Source organism: Bos grunniens, chromosome 14 (assembly GCF_055505025.1).
Source record: "Bos grunniens cultivar Pamir isolate PY7600 chromosome 14, Bosgru_T2T1.0, whole genome shotgun sequence".
Lineage (NCBI taxonomy): Eukaryota > Metazoa > Chordata > Mammalia > Artiodactyla > Bovidae > Bos > Bos grunniens.
In genome coordinates, this window is record NC_141178.1 from 30,130,784 (window position 1) to 30,153,753 (window position 22,970).

Below are 22,970 nucleotides of genomic sequence, written 5' to 3' on the forward strand. Positions count from 1 at the left end.
AAAGAGTTTTTTAATTTATTTGGGGTAAAATCTTCTTAAAAATTTTTTTAACCTTATTGAAATGATATATAGGCCTTTCTTATTTTTCTCCACTTTTTTTGTTGATATTCTTAATTGCTCTTATTAGCATCTGTAATGCCCATTGAGAAGGCCTCAAGGAAGCTTCGAAACCGTTTTCTCGTTCAAAAGAGATTCCTTAAAAAACTGGAAATAGAACTGCCTTATGACCCAGCAATACACTGCTGGGCATACACACTGAGGAAACCAGAATTGAAAGAGACACGTGTATCCCAATGTTCATCGCAGCACTGTTTATAATAGCCAGGATATGGAAGCAACCTAGATGTCCATCAGCAGATGAATGGATAAGAAAGCTGTGGTACATATACACAATGGAGTATTACTCAGCCATTAAAAAGAATACATTTGAATCAGTTCTAATGAGGTGGATGAAATTGGAGCCTATTATACAGTGAAGTAAGCCAGAAAGAAAAACACCAATACAGTATACTAATGCATATATATGGAATTTAGAAAGATGGTAATGATAACCCTGTATGAGAGACAGCAAGGAAACACAGATGTATAGAACAGTCTTTTGGACTCTGTGGGAGATGGAGAGGGTGGGATGATTTGGGAGAATGGCATTGAAACATGTATAATATCATATATGAAATGAATTGCCAGTCCAAGTTCGATGCGTAATACTGGTTGCTTGGGGCTGGTGCACTGGGATGACCCAGAGGGATGGTACGGGGAGGGAGGAAGGAGGAGGGTTCAGGATGGGGAACACGTGTATACCTGTTGTGGATTCATGCTGATGTATGACAAAACCAATACAATGTTGTAAAGTAATTAACCTCCAATTAAAATAAAAAAATTTATATTTGAAAAACAAAGAAAATATACCAAATTATTAAAAAAAAATTTCTTAGGTTACTTTGACTTTGTTTAATAGGAACCAACAAAATAGTTATTTACAATGAGAGCCCTTCATATTTAATAATTTGTTAGTTTCTCTAATTTTAAAAGGATCCATCATTTATATAAACAAACACACATACACTAGAACAACCTAGAAAGATACATAATAGAAAAACCTAGGAAGATCAGATAGGATGCTTACATCAAAGACTTTAGGCCATGAAATAGAGCAGCTGGTCCCTAAGTGGCAGAGTTACCCAGTGTCTATACAATTTGATCTCTTTCTCTGAACTCAGGTGTCATTATCTATTAAAATGTCATAACTAAACATGCCTACCCAGGAGTTCTGCTATATGTATGTAAAGCAACTGGGTCAAAGTCAGCCTTATTATATTTGGATATCTTATATATCCAATATATAACTTATATAATATAGCCTTATTGAATTTTGGATACAATTTAAATGTCTATGGTATTTTATTAGTATTTGTGTTTTAATAGATCCCAAAATAAAACATTATGTTGAGAAACAAGATTTTTTTCACTCATACCAAACAAACTTTACCATAAACTCAATTCTGTAATATTCTCTTGTGTCTATCTGTTCTGAAGTAACTATTGAATAGTTACTAATATATAATATAGTTTCACTTAGAACACATTGGTCTATTCTTAGATGATCATTAACATGAATCAGAATTTCAAGGGTCAATTTGTGTGACTCAACCTTGAGGCTTGGAACACATTATTCTACTAAATCATGTTTACTAGAAACAGCTTGTTTAGATGTTGCATAAATTTCAGTCTAATAGATCACAACTGCTGAGGTACACTAGTTTTATCTCTCATGCTAAATAAAACTGGTTAGTATACTCTCTGCAGCAAATGTGATACAAATGATCTGATGGGCCAGCAAATGGTGGTATTCCCTGCCTAGTGTTTTCAATCACTTAATAGTAAGCTCTTCAAATAAACTATCCTGTTTATGATTGGCCTTTTGAAATGACAAATTTTAAACATAGTTTATTTTTTCCACTTTTCAGTTACACGTAGAGCTCTTACATTTCATTTTAAGAGATCCTTTCTTACTCCAAGGTCATTTAGGTAGTCTTATAATCAATGTCACAGTAATCCAAGTCTATGCCCCAACCAGTAACACTGAAGAAGCTGAAGTTGAACAGTTCTATGAAGACCTATTAGACCTTTTAGAACTAACACCCCAAAAAGATGTCCTTTTCATTATAGGGGACTGCAATGCAAAAGTAGGAAGTCAGGAAACACCTGGAGTAACAGGCAAATTTGGCCTTGGAATACGGAATGAAGCAGGGCAAAGACTAACAGAGTTTTGCCAAGAAAATGCACTGGTTATAATAACACCCTCTTCCAACAACACAAGAGAAGACTCTATACATGGACATCACCAGACGGTCAACACCGAAATCGGACTGATTATATTTTTTGCAGCCAAAGATGGAAAAGCTCTATACAGTCAGCGAAAACAAGACCAGGAGCTGACTGTGGCTCAGATCATGAACTCCTTATTGTCAAATTCAGACTGAAATTGAAGAAAGTAGGGAAAACCACTAGACCATTCAGGTATGACCTAAATCAAATCCCTTATGATTATAAAGTGGAAGTGAGAAATAGATTTAAGGGCCTAGATCTGATAGATAGAGTGCATGATGAACTATGGAATGAGGTTTGTGACATTGTACAGGAGACAGGGATCAAGACCATCCCCATGGAAAAGAAATGCAAAAAAGCAAAATGGCTGTCTGGGGAGGCTTTACAAATAGCTGTGAAAAGAAGAGAAGCGAAAAGCAAAGGAGAAAAGGAAAGATATAAACATCTGAATGCAGAGTTCCAAAGAATAGCAAGAAGAGATAAGAAAGCCTTCTTCAGCGATCAATCAAAGAAATAGAGGAAAACAACAGAATGGGAAAGACTAGAGATTTCTTCAAGAAAATCAGAGATACCAAAGGAACATTTCAGGCAAAGATGGGCTCGATAAAGGACAGAAATAGTATGGACCTAACAGAAGCAGAAGATATTAAGAAGAGATGGCAAGACTACACAGAACTGTACAAAAAAGATCTTCACGACCCAGATAATCATGATGGTGTGATCACTGACCTAGAGCCAGACATCCTGGAATGTGAAGTCAAGTGGGCCTTAGAAAGCATCACTACGAACAAAGCTAGTGGAGGTGATAGAATTCCAGTTGAGCTATTCCAAATCCTGAAGGATGATGCTGTGAAAGTGCTGCACTCAATATGCCAGCAAATTTGGAAAACTCAGCAGTGGTCACAGGACTGGAAAAGGTCAGTTTTAATTTCAATCTCAAAGAAAGGCAATGCCAAAGAATGCTCAAACTAGTGCACAATTGCACTCATCTTACACGCTAGTAAATTAATGCTCAACATTCTCCAAGCCAGGCTTCAGCAATATGTGAACTGTGAACTTCGTGATGTTCAAGCTGGTTTTAGAAAAGGCAGAGGAACCAGAGATCAAATTGCCAACATCCGCTGGATCATGGAAAAAGCAAGAGAGTTCCAGAAAAACATCTATTTCTGCTTTATTGACTATGCCAAAGCCTTTGACTGTGTGGATCACAATAAACTGTGGGAATTTCTGAAAGAGATGGGAATATCAGACCACCTGATCTGCCTCTTGAGAAATTTGTAGGCAGGTCAGGAAGCAACAGTTAGAACTGGACATGGAACAACAGACTGGTTCCAAATAGGAAAAGGAATATGTCAAGGCTGTATATTGTCATCCTGTTTATTTAACTTCTATGCAGAGTACATCATGAGAAACGCTGGACTGGAAGAAGCACAAGCTGGAATCAAGATTGCAGGGAGAAATATCAATAACCTCAGATATGCAGATGACACCACCCTTATGGCAGAAAGTGAAGAGGAACTTAAAAAGCCTGTTGATGAAAGTGAAAGTGGAGAGTGAAAAAATTGGCTTAAAGCTCAACATTCAGAAAACGAAGATCATGGCATCTGGTCCCATCACTTCCTGGCAAATAGATGGGGAAACAGTGGAAACAGTGTCAGACTTTATTTTTCTGGGCTCCAAAATCACTGCAGATGGTGACTGCAGCCATGAAATTAAAAGATGCTTACTCCTTGGAAGGAAAGTTATGACCAACCTAGATAGAATATTGAAAAGCAGAGACATTACTTTGCCAACAAAAGTCTGTCTAGTCACGGCTATGGTTTTTCCTGTGGTCATGTATGGATGTGAGAGTTGGACTGTGAAGAAGGCTGAGTACTGAAGAATTGATGCTTTTGAACTGTGGTGTTGGAGAAGACTCTTGAGTGCCTTGGACTGCAAGGAGATCCAACCAGTCCATTCTGAAGGAGATCAGCCCTGGGATTTCTTTGGGAGGAATGATGCTAAAGCTGAAACTCCAGTACTTTGGCCACCTCATGGGAAGAGTTGATTCATTGGAAAAGACCCTGATGCTGAGAGGGCTTGGGGGCAAGAGGAGAAGGTGACAACAGAGGATGAGATGGCTGGATGGCATCACTGACTTGATGGATGTGAGTCCCAGTGAACTCTGGGAGTTGGTGATGGACAGGGAGGCCTGGGGTGCTGCGGTTTATGGAGTCGCAAATAGTCGGACACAACTGAGTGACTGATCTGATCTGATCTGAGCTGATCTATAATCTTTAAAACTTTTATATTTAATTCTCTAATGAATTTGACATTGATTTGTTATTTAGTGTAAGATAAAGACTCTGTGTGTGTGTATATAAATGAACTGCTGCTGCTGCTGCTAAGTCGCCTCAGTTGTGTCCGACTCTGTGCGACCCCATAGAGGGCAGCCCACTAGGCTCCTGTGTCCCTGGGATTCTCCAGGCAAGAATACTGGAGAGGGTTGCCATTTCCTTCTCCAATGCATGAAAGTGAAAAGTGAAAGTGAAGTCGCTCAGTCGTGCCCGACTCTTAGCGACCCCATGGACTGGAGCTTACCAGGCTCCTCCATGCATGGGATTTTCCAGGCAAGAGTACTGGAGTGGGGTGCCATTGCCTTCTCCAATAAATGCACTACCTTATTGCATTAATTGAAATGTCCATTCTTCCCCCACTGATTTGTTCCATAATACATTAAGTATCGATACATGGTCTATACTCTGTATTCTCTAACACTGGTTTCTGTCTGTCTATGCCAGCACCAACGCTGCAATGTTTTAATTACCATAGCCTTCTAAGTTTAATATCTGCCAAGGATTACACTACATGCTAGGGTAGAAAAGTGAATGAAACAAGAATATTTGCCTTCAAGGAACACAAACCTGAGTAGAGGGCATCACCCAAAAAACAAGATAAGTAAAAAGTATAGTGTGTTTTGCACACAAAGCAGTTTGGCCTGAAATTTAGTCAGACAGAAGGAATATAATGGTTGGATTACATAAAAAATAGCTACATTGGTAAATACTGTTTTTAACTGAATTTTAATTATGCATGGGAAAGAGCTTAACAATCTCATTTTTGTTCTAGCAAAATCTGGAAAAAATATATAACAGTTATAATCTCAGTAAAGTAGCTCTAAGAGAGTGAAAGTAGAAAAATATAAATTTTAGAATGGAAATTATACTTACGTAAGCATTGTGGTACTTCCCCACTCCAGGTACCATTCCCTACACAGGTCAAAACGGCAGGGAAGGACAGTTCATAGCCTGGAGAACAGATGTAGCTAATACTAAAACCCCAGTCAAAATTTGTTCCTTCCAACCTTCCATTAGAGATCTGGGGAGGAGTTGGGCAGGTAACAGCTGCAATTACATTAAAAACGATTAGACACAGCTGTTGAAATATCCTGGTGTTAACAGAAATAAATATCATTAGAAGAAGCATATGTGCTAATTTAACCTTTTGGAGGACAATATGGTGTGACATGTTTTATTCTCTTGGTAGTATTCCTGAAACATCCCTGGAATTAATTCCTCTAGGACGAGACTACTTCTTGGCAACATAATGGCTACTGGTTCTCAGAGGTTCTCTTACAAAATAACAAGCTTCCTGACATTGAAAGAAAGGAAAAAGAGGATGACCTCTTATCCAGTATACTGCAACTGATTAATTATTAGTTTTATATAAAATCATTTCCAGCAACCTTTAGACAGACTGAAGAGCTGTGTTTGGCTATATACAGAGTTACACTGTAGCAAGGAACCTGGAAGTAAATCTGTGACATTTTTGAAACACAGATGATGTATCTCATTAAAATATCTCTATTAGTTCTATTAACCACTTAGATTCATATGCTAAATATTATTGTAGGGTTCTAAATGCATTATAAAATTTTTGATAATTCATTTTTAAAATTAAGATGTCCTTGAGAAAAGATAGGTTGGATAAGGAGATATAGATGAAAGGAAAAAGAGGGCCACCAATTATAAAATCTAAAAAGGAGGAATGATTTTATTTTGATGACTAGCAACATATATAAATAATTTTTAGAGTTATATAATATTGTCATTAACATAATCAATAATTTATGAAATAATATGTAAATATAAAATATTTGTTTATATATTTTCATATACTAACTGTATATTTATCATGATCTGATTAGGAAATTGTGTAATCAAGAAAAAAAGACATGCATTGGAATTATTCTTTTAGTGTTAGATTATGTCAGGGAGACATTAAACTGACAATTCACAGGTATTTAGAGATGTACCTTAATGAGAAATCTCAATGATTAAAAATCACTATTATTATAAAACAATACATATTGTCTGAATGTATAGTATTTTACAAGTAATCAAATAATCGGCAAAAAACTTATGTAAAGAGTTTCACTGGAAAACAGCATAAAGTAGTAAACTTATACCTGTATTGTCTAAAATATTACTTCCAACTTCCAGATTGCATTCTTCAAAGAAATAGTTTTACCTTTTAAGAACAGGTAAAGTTCTATAATTCAGGCTGATTGTTTTCAAATTATAGAAGGTTTTTCTCCCATTCTTGAATAACTGACCCAGGTGGATAACCAAATTAAAGTTCTATTTAATTACAGCTATATTCTCTATTAAATACTCATTGACCCGCATAAATGATGATGGTGATTATGTATCACATAACATGATATATATTTTTTTGGCAGTGCCATGTCAGCATGTGGTGTCTTAGTTCCCTGATTAGGGATTGAACCTGTGCCTCTGCATTGGAAGAGCAGAATCTTAACCAGTAGACTGCCAGGGAAGTCCCAGAAAATATTTTTGCTGTATCACAGTTCATTGTTATTACTTAGAATGAGATACAACATTTTTGTTAAAAAATTTTAAAATCTTATATGTTATTATCTATATGGTTTAAAAGTAAAGACTGAAGCACTCAATTTTGGTACCAGAAAAAAAGATGAAATGATACAAAAAACACTATTTAAATTTATTTAAATATGCATATTGATACAGAAAATATATAGTGATTATCACTAATAAATATTGACAAAATCATTATCTTACCTCTACAAGTTGGCATGACTCCACTCCATGTGCCATTAGTTGTACAAGTTCTGATTCTTGAACCATTTAATTCCATTGTATAGCCTGGCTGGCACATGTAAGAAACATTCTGTCCAACCACATAATCATCTCCATATCTCAGTCCATTGGCTGGTATACCTGGGTCTCCACAACTGATTACTATTAATATGGATTGGAAAAGCAGATGGTTAATGTGACATGTTTTTAATGTAGAGGAATAGTAAGCATATGGCATAATTAATATAATATTAGGTAAAATTAGTTATTATGTTCATTTTAATGATAAAACATAAGCATATTTAAACCACACTCTATCAATTCCTAACTATGACCATTTACTTATTACAGATTTTATACATATGGTCCAGAAATGGTCATTTAGACTCTTTAAATGTTAATATGCTAATATATTGTAGGAAACTCTGATGTGGTAACCTCTTTCAATCTGAATTAAATAATCATAGAGAAGCCATGCTATCAGATCAAGATTTCTAACAGAATATTTTAAATTTATACTCCTATGTATGGTTACTGAAATCTCTAAATTATGAGGCTTGCTGGACTGAGACCTTATTTTCTGCACAGTATCACTCAACTGATATTACAATAGTTTTTCATTAAATGATGTCAGGTACAAAAATAATTTTATTGAATAAGTGAAAGAATGAATAAACTATAAAATGTGAATTTATCACATACTGGGTGAGATACACAATTTGTAAGCACAATGAAAAAATGAAAATGTCAACTAATACAATTACGTAAAGTTTAAAAATAAAATAAAATTAGAAAAAAAAAAAAAGAAAATGTCAATTAGGGATAGAGAAATCAATTTCCCATTTCCACCATCTCATCGTCATCCCAAGTGATAGAACAACCCCAAGGAAATTGCAACCTCCATTCTGGAATATGCCTGCTTCCTGAATTAGGAGTTAGTAAGAGGCCTATGTGGAGAAGACAATGGCAACCCACTCCAGTACTCTTGCCTGGAGAACCCCATGGATGGAGGAGCCTGGTAGGCTACAGTCCATGGGGTCGCTAAGATTCAGACACTACTGGGCGACTTCACTTTCACTTTTCACTTTCATGCACTGGAGAAGGAAATGGCAACCCACTCCAGTGTTCTTGCCTGGAGAATCCCAGGGACAGACGAGCCTGATGGTCTGCCGTCTATGGGGTTGCACAGAGTCGGACATGACTGACGCGACTTAGCAGCAGCAGTAGCAAGAGGCCTATGTCAAGTGCTTATTATATCTTCCTTGTTATTGCCAGTCCAGGAAAGGGTAAACCATTGCCCTGCTCTGCTCTAAGACTCCATGAATATATACAACTCCAACTAGCCCCACCCATACCTGCACCCAGACCCCCATAAAAGAATGGAGAACAAGGTACAATGTGAGCATCCCTCTGGTGATACATGATGGACAGGCTGGGCACAGGGTATCAGTGGCTCAGAGCAGGGGTGGGAGTGGGAAGGCCAGGCAAGGGCACCAGTTGGTAGGAAACTAAAGGCCTATAACATAACCTAGGAAGACAGGGAGGCAGGGAGGCAAATTTCACATGAGCAGAGCAGTGGCTCAGTGGTAAAGAATCTGCTTGCTCAGCAGGAGACATGGGTTTGATTCCTGGGTTAGGAAGATCCCCTGGAGAAGGAAATGGAAACCCACTACAATATTCTTGCCTGGAGAATCTTGTGGACAGAGGAGCCTATTCAGCTAAGTCCAGGAGGTCGTAAAGAGTTGGGCACAACTTAGCAATTAAACAATAACAACAAAATCTCCAAACCCTTAGCACATGCTCCATTGTTCCAGTGGACTTCAATTATAAAACACAAATTCAAAGATTAAACCATTAAGAATTTGAGACAGCGACCATCGAGTATTAAACCCCAACCACAGGAAACTTTAGAGCATGAAGTTCTGTCAATAATGCTGGTCCATAAATATTGCTCAAATTACATGTAAAATTTCTCATTTTTGATGGTTTTTCCAGTAGTCATGTATGGATGTGACAGTTGAACCATAAAGAAAGCTGAGTGCCAAAGAATTGAGGCTTTTGAACTGTGGTATTGGAGCAGACTCTTGGGAGTCCCTTGGACTGCAAGGAGATACAACCAGTCCATCCTAAAGGAGGTCAGTCCTGAGTGTTCATCGAAGCTGAAACTCTAATACTTCAGTCACCTGATGCAAAGAACTGACTCATTTGAAAAGACCCTGATGTTGGGAAAGATTGAAGGCCGGAGGAAGAGACAACAGAGGATGACATGGTTGGATGGCATCAGTGACTCAATGGACGTGAGTTTGAGTAAGAGTTGGTGATGGACAGGGAGGCCTGGCATGCTGCAGTCCATGGTGTTGCAAAGAGTCAGACACGACTAAGCAACTGAACTGAACAGATGGTGCCATATAAGAACTTTCAAAAAGATCAGTGACAGCATAAGAAATTTAAGCATATTTAAGTCTAAGTATGGGATTTACAAACAAGGTATGTATGTGTGTGCTCATTTATGAACAAGGTTTAATAGAGATCATATATATACATAAGCTTCCCTTGTAGCTCAGTTGATAAAGAATCTGCCTGCAATGCAGGAGACCTGGGTTGAATTCCTGGGTCGGGAAGATCCTCTGGAGAAGAAAATTGCAATAAACTCCAGTATTCTTGCCTGGAGAATCCCATGGACAGAAGCACCTGGCAGGCTACCGTCCATTGGGTCACAAGAGTTGAACACGAGTTAGCGACTAAACCACCAAACCACCATAAGCCATAAAAGCACTTGCTGTTTCGAAAACCATTATTTGAGCTGCTGCTGCTAAGTCGCTTCAGTCGTGTCCGACTCTGTGTGACCCCATAGACGGCAGCCCACCGGGCTCCCCCGTCCCTGGGATTCTCCAGGGCAAGAACACTGGAGTGGGTTGCCATTTCCTTCTCCAATGCATGAAAGTGGAAAGTGAAAAGTCAAAAGTGAAGTCGCTCAGTCGTGTCCGACTCATAGAGACCCCATGGACTGCAACCTATCAGGCTCCTTCGTCCATGGGATTTTCCAGGCAAAAGTACTGGAGTGGGGTGCCATTGCCTTCTCCAAACACTTGGCTAAATGCATTGTTGTGGCTAAGAGCAAAAGGAAAACGGAAGGTTACACGCTTCCTTTTCTGGAGACAAAATCAAGTAGCAAACCAGCCTTTCAGTATTTTTTTTTTTTTTTTTTGATTTTGAATCACTTTTTTTTTTTCATAAATGGACAAATAATTTTACCAGGTAAATCTAGGTTATACTGTTTCATTTTCATTTTTAATGATTTCTAGTATTTCAAATGTCTAAGGTTAAAGACCAAAAATAGATTAAGACAAAGAAGACCTTAATGGCAATTAAATTCTACTGTGTTTTATTAACTTACCACTAAAAATTATGAATGCCAAGGTTTGTTTCATATTAATCTAATCTGTTGAGCCAGGAAGTTTTAGGACCATGAATGATGATATTTAAATTACAGAACAATATTCACAACACTCCATTTGATAATCCTCAGAACCCCCAAGAGTTTCCTGAAATCACACTCATTGATGTTTCCATCTGACTCCTAATAAGAGCTCTGTGTATAGAATGACTTTTGTTTTTTTCATTATTGATGAGGAAAATATATTTTTAAATTGTAAAACTGAGTTGGATAGAAAACCAAATCCTGCTCATTTACCAAAATGTGTCAATTCTTTTTGCAGTTTTAAAATATGTAATCATATAAAAAAGTTTGACTTCAATTTATTTTCTTGTATTTTACTTTTTTATATTCTATATATTGTTATTTTATTTATTTTTTATATATATTGTTATTTTATATCTTTAATCTAGATTTAAAATTAAGAAGAAGAAAAATTAAAGCAAATACCAACAGACAATTATTTTTTTTCTGGGCAGTACTTTAGAGACTGAATTAGAATTCTGGCAAGAGAGAACAGCTAACCCAATCATAAGGCACATAAGCTGAGTGAGATGTAGCCACCAAAAGAGATGACAGAGGGTTTATTTCAGAGAGGCACTGAGAAAGAGTTCTGCATATCTTGGCAGCATCATGAATGGAATGCCTGATAACAACAGCTTCAGAAGGATTTGTCTGGTGGCTTCATAATGAAGCAAAGGCCAAAGAGGCAGTTTCCTACAGCAACAATCTTTGTAAATAGCACCTGCTCCACAAGTCAATTCATTCACCACCAGCTTGTTTTCAACAACAAAAAGAGGTTTTCTGGGTTTTTTTTTTTTTTGTTTTTTTTGTTTTTTTTTTAGGGAAAACCTTAGGATAGTGGCTCTTTAGGACTGTACCCTAAAATTCAGAGACAGTGCATAGCAGCAAGTTGCTGTGATTTAATTCAAGAAAATCTCTTCTAAGGTCACTAGAATCCTTTATGCACACAGCATGAGTGTATGCAAGTGCACTCATCCACACACTCATACCCCAATAAACCCCATGGAGACAGTTGTTTTGTCTATTTCCCTTAGAATTATCTAAGCCTAGTCTAGTGCATGACTCATAAGAGGTTAAATAAATACTTGTTTGAAGAGTAAATGAATGAATGGATATGTAAGGAATAATTAAATAACTCAGATTCTCAAAAATACATAAGCTGAAAGGTTTGAATTTGGTTTTGTGGGAACTTTTCTCATTAGTTTCTATCGATTAGTTCCTAGTTTCTAATTGATGCCCATTTGATATTATTTATGATACATCTAAGTATAAACCTCTACAGCCAATATAAGACATAACTGTGGTATTTCTAGTCAATCTATGCCACTTCAAATCTACTTTCTCTTTTAGCTTCTTAAATGAGCATTATAAATCTGCATTTTTAAATAGAACATCAATATAACACAAATTATTTTTGACTCTGTATCTAATGAACATATTTGATGGTAATACATATAGATCCATATGACTTGTTTTTAATGACATGACATTCCCTTGCATGGATATACATACACCATGATTCATGTAATCAAACCCATGTGACAGTTGAACTATCCCACCAATTTCCCACTGGCCACAAAGCAGCAATGGATATGTTTACTCGGGCACATGTGCTTTGCTGGGTTTCAAGTAGAGAACAGAATTCTCCTCTAGCACAGTGAAGTTGCAGAAAGGTGATCAAGCCATCTCCAGGGTAACACTTCTGATTCTATACAATCTCCAAATTCAGAAGTCGGTTTCCCTTTTTAGTATTTCAGTAAGGTAAGTTTTTTTGATATTAACTTTGGCACTATTGACATTTCATACCAATCACTCTTAGTTGCTTTTTATTCATTGGGAATGTTTAACATTGATCTCTACTTGCACATGCCACTCACTTGCACTATGATAATCTAATATATGTCCAGACACTGCCGAATGTCCCCTGGGAAGCAAAATCACCCCTAAATGAGAGCACTGCACTGAACATTAGCTCTCTTCTGGAGACAAATACTCTCTTCCAACAACACAAGAGACAACTCCACACATGGACATCACCAGATAGTCAATATGAAATCAGACTGATTATATTCTTTGCAGCTGAAGATGGAGAAGCTCTATACGGTCAGCAAAAACAAGACTGGGAGCTGACTATGGCTCAGAACACGAACTCCTTATTGCAAAATTCAGACTTAAATTAAAGAAAGTAGGGAAAACCACTAGACCATTCAGGTAAAAAGTCCTAAGAGCCAAGGCATGCTGGCATAAGTCTTTTTGAAGGATGTTGCCATTATGGCCATTATCCCTACCATAGTTTGGCCTCAGGACAAAATACAGGGAGGAAACAGAGCCCCACCCATCAACAGAAAACTGGATTAAAGATTTACTAAGCATGATGCTCTTTAAAAGACTCTTGAGAGTCCCTTGGACTGCAAGGAGATCCAACTAGTCCATTCTGAAGGAGATCAGCCCTGGGATTTCTTTGGAAGGAATGATGCTAAAGCTGAAACTCCAGTACTTTGGCCACCTCATGCGAAGAGTTGACTCATTGGAAAAGACTCAGATGCTGGGAGGGATTGGGGGCAGGAGGAGAAGGGGACGACAGAGGATGAGATGGCTGAATGGCATCACTGACTCAATGGATGTGAGCCTGAGTGAACTCCAGGAGTTGGTGATGGACAGGGAGGCCTGGTGTGCTGCGATTCATGGGGTTGCAAAGAGTCGGACACGACTTATCAACTGAACTGAACTGAACTGAAGCATGATGCCAGCACAGCCAGTCCCTCCCAGCAGGAAGTATCCACAAGCCTCTTACCCATCAGAGGACAGATAGAATGAAATCATAATCACAGAAAACTAACCAAACTGATCACGAATCATAGCCTTGTCTAACCCAATGAAACTATGAGCCAGGCTGTGTAGGGTCATCCAAGATGGACGGGCCATGGGGGAGTTCTGACAAATAGTGGTCCACTGGAGAAGGGAATGGCAAACCACTTCAGTATTCTTGCCTTGAGAACACCATGAACAATATAAAAAGGCAAGAGATATGACACCGAAAGATGATATCCCCAGACTGGTAAAGGCCAAGTATGCTACCAGAAAAGAGTGGAGAAATAACTCCAGAAAGAATGAAGACATGGAGCCAAAGTGAAAACAATGCCCAGGTGTGGATGTGACTGGTGATGGAATTACAGTCCAAAACTGTAAAGAACAATATTGCATAGGAACTTAGAATGTTAGGTCCATGAATCAAAGTAAATTGGAGGTGGTCAAACGGGAGATGACAAGAGTGAACAATGACATTTTAGGATTCAGTGAACTAAAATGGACCAGAATGTGCGAATTTAATTCAGATGAGTATTAAATCTACTATAATGGCAAGTATCACTTAGAAGAAATGAAGTAGCCCTCCTAGTCAATAAAAGAGTCTGAAATGCAGTACTTGTGTGCCATCTCAAAAACGACAGAATGATCTCTGTTCGTTTCCAAGGCAAACCATTCAATACCACAGTAATCCAAGTCTATGCTCCAACCACTAATGCCAAAGAAGCTGAATAGTTCTATGAAGACCAACAAGACCTTATAGAATGAACATCAACAAAAGATGTCCTTTTCATCATAGGGAACTGGAATGCAAAGTTCAGTTCAGTTCAGTAGCTCAGTCATGTCCAGCTCTTTGCAAACCCCATGGACTACAGCATGCCATGCCTCCCTATCCCATCACCAACTCCTGGAGTTTACTCAAATTCATGTCCATTGAATTGGTTATGCCATCCAATCATCTCATCCTCAGTCATTTCCTTCTCCTCCTGCCTTCAATCTTTCCCAGCATCAGGGGAAAGATTGGCTCTTTTCAAATGAGTCAATTCTTCGCATCAGGTGGCCAAAGTACTGGAGTTTCAGCTTCAACATCAGGCATTCCAATGAATACTCAGGACTGATTTCCTTTAGGATGGACTGGTTGGATCTCCTTGCAGTTCAAGGGACTCTCAAGAGTTCTCCAACAACACAGTTCAAAAGCATCAGTTCTGCCCTCAGCTTTCTTTATAGTCCAACTTTCATATCCGTACATGACTACTGGAAAAAACATAGCCTTGACTAGATGGATCTTTGTTGGCAAAGAAATGTCTCTGCTTTTTAATATGCTGTCTAGGTCGGTCATAACTTCCCTTCCAAGGAGTAAGCATCTTTTAATTTCATGGCTGCAGTCAAAATCTGCAGTGATTTTGGAGCTCTCCAAAATAAAATCTGCCACCGTTTCCACTGTTTCTCCATCTATTTGCCATGAAGTGATGGGACCAGATACCATGATCTTTGTTTTCTCAATGTTGAGTTTTAAGCCAACTTTTTCATTCTCCTCTTGCACTTTCATCAAGAGGCTCTTTAGTTCTTCACTTTCTGCCATAAGGGTGCTGTCATCTGCATATCTGAGGTTATTGATATTTCTCCTGGCAATCTTGATTCCAGCTTGTGCTTCCTCCAGCCCAGTGTTTCTCATGATGTACTCTGCATATAGGTTAAATAAGCAGGGTGACAATATACAGCCTTGACATACTCTTTTTCCTATTTGGAACCAGTCTGTTGTTCCATGTCCAGTTCTAACTGTTGCTTCCTGACCTGCATATAGATTTCTCAAGAGGCAGGTCAGGTGGTCTGGTATTCCCATCTCTTTCAGAATTTTCTAGTTTATTGTGATCCACACAGTCAAAGGCTTTGGCATAATTAACAAAGCAAAAATAGATATTTTTCTGGAACTCTCTTGCTTTTTCAGTGATTCAGTGGATGTTGGCAATTTGATCTCTGGTTCCTCTGCCTTTTCTAAAACCAGCCTGAACATCTGGAAGTTCACAGTGCATGTACTGTTGACCTAGCTCGGAGAAATTTGAGCATTACTTTGCTAGCATGTGAGATGAGTGTAATTGTGTGGTAGTTTGAGCATTCTTTGGCATTTCCCTTATTTGTGATTGGAAAGAAAACTGACTTTTACAGTCCTGTGGCCACTGCTGAGTTTTCCAAATTTGCTGGCATATTGACTGCAGCACTTTCACAGAATCATCTTTTAGGATTTGAAATAACTCAACTAGAATTCCATCACCTCCACTAGCTTTGTTTGTAGTGATGTTTCCTAAGGTACACTTGACTTCACATTCCAGGATGTCTGGTTCTAGGTGAGTGATCACACCACCGTGATTATCTGGGTCATGAAGATCTTTTTTGTAGTTTTTCTGTGTATTGTTGCCACCTGTTCTTAATATCTTCTGCTTCTTAGTTCCATACCATTCCTGTCATTTATCGAGTCCATCTTTGCATGAAATGTTCCCTTGGTATCTCTAATTTTCTTGAAGAGATCTCTAGTCATTCCCATTCTAGTTTTTCCCTCTATTTATTTGCACTGATCACTGAGGAAGGTTTTCTTATCTCTCCTTGCTATTCTTTGGAACTCTGCATTCAGATGCTTATATCTTTCCTTTTCTCCTTTGTTTTTGGCTTCTCTTCTTTTCACAGCTATTTGTAAGGCCTCATCAGACAGCCATTTTGCTTTTTTTAAAAAATTTTATTTTATTTTTAAACTTTACAATATTGTATTAGTTTTGCCAAATATCGAAATGAATCTGTCACAGGTATACATGTATTCCGCATCCTGAACCCTCCACCCTCCTCCTTCCCCATACCATCCCTCTGGGTCGTCGCAGTGCACCAGCCCCAAGCATCCAGTATCGTGCATCAAACCTGGACTGGCAACTCGTTTCATACATGATATTATACATGTTTCAATGCCATTCTCCCAAATCTTCCCACCCTCTCCCTCTCCCATAGAGTCCATAAGACTGATCTATACATCAGTGTCTCTTTTGCTGTCTCGTACACAGGGTTATTGTTACCATCTTTCTAAATTCCATATATATGCATTAGTATACTGTATTGGTGTTTTTCTTTCTGGCTTACTTCACTCTGTATAATAGGCTCCAGTTTCATCCCCCTCATTAGAACTGATTCAAATGTATTCTTTTTAATGGCTGAGTAATACTCCATTGCGTATATGTACCACAGCTTTCTTATCCATTCATCTGCTGATGGACATCTAGGTTGCTTCCATGTCGTGGCTATTATAAACAGTGCTGCAATGAATGTTGGGGTACACGTGTCTCTTTCTCTTCTGGTTTCCTCAGTGTATATGCCCAGCAGTGGGATTGCTGGATCATAAGGCAGTTCTATTTCGTTTTTTAAGGAATCTCCACACTGTTCTCCATAGTGGCTGTACTAGTTTGCATTCCCACCAACAGTGTAAGAGGGTTTCCTTTTCTCCACACCCTGTCTAGCTACTGGAGGAATCAACCTATCTGACTTCAGGCTCTACTACAAAGCCACAGTTATCAAGACAGTATGGTACTGGCACAAAGACAGAAATATAGATCAATGGAACAAAATAGAAAGCCCAGAGATAAATCCATGCACATATGGACACCTTATCTTTGACAAAGGAGGCAAGAATATACAATGGATTAAAGACAATCTCTTTAACAAGTGGTGCTGGGAAAACTGGTCAACCACTTGTAAAAGAATGAAACTACAACACTTTCTAACACCATACACAAAAATAAACTCAAAATGGATTAAAGATCTAAACGTAAGACCAGAAGCCATTTTACTTTTATGCATTGTACGAAAAGTAGGAAGTTAAGAGATACCTGAAGTAACAGGCAAGTTTGGCTTTGGAGTACAAAATGAAGCAGGGCAAAGGCTAAGAGTTTTGCCAAGAGAATGCACTGGTCACAGCAAACACTTCCAAAAACACAAATGCTAACAAATGGTAAACACTGAATGACATATTTTTATTTATGCATAAAAATAATAAAAATAATAACAATTTGAATGAAAAGGATAAAAGGGAAGTTTTGTTTTGCTTAGGTGGGTTTTCCAAAAATTTGAATCAGGAATGTGGTTTAGAAATTTAGTCCAATACTTTAATTTTTCTTACACCTAGTTTAATTCAATTAATATTTATATCCTTGTATATAGATACTATAAAAAATGCCCACAAAAGACCATTACATTAAATCAAAACTTATGAAAAACATATTTTATTTGAACTTACAGTTTCCTTTATTTCTAAGAAATTTAAAAATTCATCCAACAGGAAATTTTCTCCGTTTATGTGGTGGAAATGATTGCTCAGTGGTGAGCTCTGTCAGTAGTTGCTGTTTAGTCACTAATTCATGTCTGACTTTGTGACTCAGTGGAATGTAGCACGCCAGGATTCCCTGTCCTTCACTATCTCCTAGAGTTTGCTCAAACTCATGGACACTGAGGTGCTGATGCCATCCAACCATCTCCTCCTCTGTTCCCCTCTTTTCCTGCCCTCAGTCTTTCCAGCATCATGGTCTTTTCCACTGAGTCAGCTCTTTGCATCAGGTGGCCAAGTATTGGAGCTTCAGTTTCAGCATCAGGCCTTACAGGGAATATTCAGATTGATTTCCTTTAGGATTGACTGGTATGATCTCCTTGCTGTCCAAGGGACTCTCAAGATTCTTCTGTAGCACCACAATTCAGACGCACCAATTCTTTGGCACTCAGCCACCATTGTGATCCAACTCTCATATCTGTACATGATTACTGTAAAACCAAAGCTTTGTCTAGATGGACCTTTGTTGGCAAAGTGATATCCCAGGTTTTTTAATATGCTATCTATGTTTATCATAGGTTTTTCCCCAAGAAGGAAGCGTCTTTTACTTTTGTGGCTGCAGCCAAAATCCACAGTGATTTTGTAGCCCAAGAATATAAGATCTGTTACCATTTACACATTTTCCCCATCTATTTGCCATGAAGTATTGGGACTGGATGCCATGATTTTAGTTTATTGAATGTTTAAAGCCAGCTTTTTCACTCTCTTATTTCACCCTCATCAAAAGGCTCTTTAGTTCCTCTTTGCTTTTTGCCATTAGAGTAGTATCATCTGCATATCTGAAGTTGTTGTTATTTCTCCCAGAATCTTGATTCCAGCATGTGAGTCATCCAGCCCAGCATTTTACATGATGTACTCAGCATATAATTTAAATAAGTTGGGTGACAATTTGCAGCCTTGATGTACTCCCTTCCCAATATGGAACCAGTCAGTTGTTCCATATCCAGTTCTAACTGTTGCTTCTTGACTTGCAACCAGGTTTCTCAGAAGAGAGGTAAGGCGGTCTGATATTCCTATCTCTTTAAAAATTTTCCACAATTTGTTAAGATTCACAAGACAAAGTTAGTAGTTAGTAAGTCAATTAAATGAATTGGTGCCTCAGTTTCCTGACCTATGCATGACAGTCTATGCCACGATCTCTTCCAGCTCTAAAGTTACACTATTCTATCAATCATTTCTTTAAATCAACTTCCATTGCAAATTAACAAGAAAGACTCTGAAACTCTGGTTCTAAGCAATGGATCACTGTATATTAATTTTCAGTATCTTAAATTCTTTAATTATAAAAGTTTAATCTGTTTTAATTTCCAATGAAACTTCTCTCTGTGTTCTTTTTGGAAGGATAATTTTAGTTCTGCCTTTGGTTTGGGTTGCTTCTAGGTTTTAGCAGTTTTTTTGCCTAAATCGAAAAAGATTTGAAGAAGTAAATCAACAATTAAAATTCTCAGTTTTCAGTTTAACAGCAATATATCATTTAAAAGCTAATGTTTGAAATGCCTTACTGAACATAATACTTCTCCTTAAGGGACTTACACAAAAAAAGAGTTTATATTTTGATATGTTATTTCCTACCAGTCTGTCTTGATTGAGTGTTTTTAACTTGGTTAAAAATTTCCTAAGGAAAACAAAGACGATTCAGTAAAAAATTTAATGCAATATCAGTCTTAAGAATTAGGATGTGTTTATTTGTTTATCTTTACTAAAACTGGCAAACACTTTAGATAAACACTTAGGTATTTACCCATGAATAAATGAAATTGTTATTCAACATGAAAAAATGTGCTACTCAGCAGATTTCCTTTACTCTGAATGTATTCATTATTTCATTCTTTTCCATAACTGTATATTGAAACACTTTCCCTGATGACTCAGCATGTAGGTAAAAAATTTGCCTGCAATGCAGGAGATACAGGAGACTCCGGTTCCATTTCTGGTTTGGGATGATCCCCTGGAGGAGATGTGGCAACCCACTGCAGTATTCCTGCCTAGAGAATTCCTTGGACAGAGGAGCCTGGCAGGCTACAGTCCAAAGGGTCACAAAGAATCAGACACGACTGAGTGACTAACACTTGCATATACCAGAATCATGTGTCACGTTATGTATAAAATTATAAGCCCTTTCTACAAGTATTTTAAAATGGAGTAGAATGGTAAGTCATATGTACTAATAGCTAAAAAAAAAAAGCTCATATGAGATACATGAGTCAGTCAATAACTATTTACTAAATTTACGTATCATGGGCTAGAGGGTCAATGAGATAAAACAGCCCTGATTCCTGTTACCCTTTGAGGTTTATAGTTTAGTGGTATAAGTAATTGAAATAGAAGAGTTAAACAGCATTGAGCGAGATCAGTTTTAGCCAAAGGGATATGAAGAAGAAGTGTCCTAGCAGGGTTTTTCCCAAATGTGCCATTTGAGCTAATATTTCAAGGGCACTGGGTAAGAGTTTTAAAGGCTCAGGTAGGGTGGTATAGAATGAAAACAACAAAGCCTATTTGTCCAGGGGATCTTCCCAATCGAGGGATTGAACTTATGTCATGTGTGTTGCAGGCAGATGCTTTACCATCTGAGACACCAGGGAAGCCCTATAGTATGAAGAGAGTAAAGCATATTTGTTAATTGTTAAATTGTTCAGTTTTACAAAAATGACACGTTTTCAAAGAAAGTGGGAGACTTTCTTTCCTTCAAGACAGAAAAACAAGGAAGTTGTTTTAAAACAACTTCTCAACCCTACTCCCCCTCAAAAAAAAAAAAAAATACAGCTTTCATCAGGCAGCAAAGCACAGTAAACCTCGAGTGACAGGAAACAGATGAGATGAGTTCTATGACTGTCTCATCTTACTGCCCAAAGATATTTTTTCAGCGGGCACAGGAAGAAGGACCCTATGCAAAGCCAAGTGGATTCCCTGAGTTTTAAAGATGGATTGGACAGAAGAGGACAAAGTGGAACTTTATGAGATGGAATACAAAAGAAGACACGCATTCACAAAAATCTTTGGAGACCTAGGAGAAAACCTGATTAAGCCAAGACCAAACTATCCAAAGAGAAATAAAGAACTTCTCCCAAAGAGGAGATATAACAGTAGCTGGTACTGACACAAGGCCAGGAATATTACTTATTACTGACTCAGATCAATAACTGGAAATTATTTTGCTACTGCAGATTTGGCTGATTGTTCTAATAGTGCTTATTTCAACGACCTTTGAGCTGTAGTTTGTCCTCAGCTTTCCAGAGACAAAATAATCACACAGTATCTCAACAGCCTTGCCATCACACACAGTTTTCAAGGAAGATATTAACTATTAATACAACCAACTTTCTCCAGAATCACAAATACAATATGGCATTACTTTGATGGCATCCTCCTATGAATAGATTGTTTTCAGTCATTTATTCAGAAAGTACAAATACTCACAAAGGAGCTAAAGAAAAAAAAAAAAGGCAGGTGATGGATCATTTACCCACATACAGTACAAGGTCTAGCTTATATATTTCTGGAAATTACTACATCAGCCAAGAGTGGATCCATTACTGACACGGTCAAGAACTATTGACCTTCTCAGCATCAACGTCTTTTTGAATCCTGGAAGCAGTATGCTCCTCATTTACAAATTTTATTTATGCCCATTTATTTTGATATTCACAAACTATTTTTAATGAAGACCTCTATTTCAAAAGTGTAATCTGTTCAAATTTTAATACACAAGAAACTCCATTAGTGTCCTGAGAGCCTACTTCATTCAAAGACTTTGGCAACTTCTCATAACTCCTTGAGTGAGTCTCTGAACAGACATAAAATAGCTCTTCTTTCAAAAATTTCATGATTTATATGATGCTGCTGCAGTTCCTCTTAATTAATATAAGCAGCCATGATTTTCCAGTGGATAAATTATTGTTTGTTAAGTAAATTCTATTTTTTTCCATAGGTAAGCATTAATGTATATATAGAAATTTTAAGTACATTTAAAAATCCATCAAGTGGGTAATTTCTTTATGATGCTGAATCACTAGAATGCCATAAGATTTTACATCTCAAGAGGGCAAATCTGCCACTAAGATTTCCCTAAACAGTGCTGCTGCTGCTGCTGCTAAGTCACTTCAGTCGTGTCCGACTCTGTGCGACCCCGTAGACGGCAGCCCACCAGGCTCCCCCGTCCCTGGGATTCTCCAGGCAAGAACACTGGAGTGGGTTGCCATTTCCTTCTCCAATGCATGAAAGTGAAAAATGAAAGTGAAGTTGCTCAGTCGTGTCCGACTCTTAGTGACTCCATGGACTGTAGCCTACCAGGCTCCTCTGTCCATGGGATTTTCCAGGCAGGAGTACTGGAGTGGGGTGCCATTGCCTTCTCCCTAAACAGTGCAAGAACCCATAAATAATCAGTCCACTTTTCAAAAAACCAAGTTAACAATTAATATGTATGAGATTGGCAAAATAAAATTTCATTCTATTTTTAGTCTTGAATGTTATATGTTTAGTCTTGATTATAGGGGATAATTCATCTCTATTTTTAATATATTGTAAAATTATATTTAATAACACTGATTTTCTGTGATCCCTCTTTTCTCTGCCTATATAATACCTTGGAAGCTGAATCTTAAACTCACTAGTATACATGCGACCATAACACTACTATCATTTTTAGGGGAAAGTGAAAGAGTGGCTCAGTCTTGTCTGACTCTTTGTGACCCTATGTACTAGAGCCCACTAGGCTCCTTTGTCCATGGAAATCTTCAGGCAAGAATACTGGAGTAGGTTGCCATTCCCTTCTCCTTGGGATCTTCCCAACCCAGGGATTGAACCCAGGTCTCCTGCATTGTAGGCAGATTCCTTATGGTCTGAACCACCTATAAATATTCAAACTCTTGCCTGGTTTGATTAATTATAATACAAAACACAGACATACATGTTTATACAA

The 22,970-nt window shown here is 37.8% G+C and overlaps 1 protein-coding gene across 3 annotated transcripts in view; it reads right to left on the reverse strand.

The window, feature by feature from the left end:
• Positions 1–22,970, reverse strand: part of CSMD3 (CUB and Sushi multiple domains 3) — a 1,478,779-nt gene that overhangs the window by 46,108 nt on the left and 1,409,701 nt on the right. For all 3 annotated transcript variants that reach the window (XM_086335396.1, XM_086335395.1, XM_086335397.1), the window contains 2 exons: positions 7,410–7,589; positions 5,538–5,711 (listed from right to left, as the gene is read on the reverse strand). In XM_086335396.1, the coding sequence (XP_086191522.1) occupies positions 5,538–5,711; positions 7,410–7,589 (354 nt within the window). The remainder of the gene's footprint in view (positions 1–5,537; positions 5,712–7,409; positions 7,590–22,970) is intronic.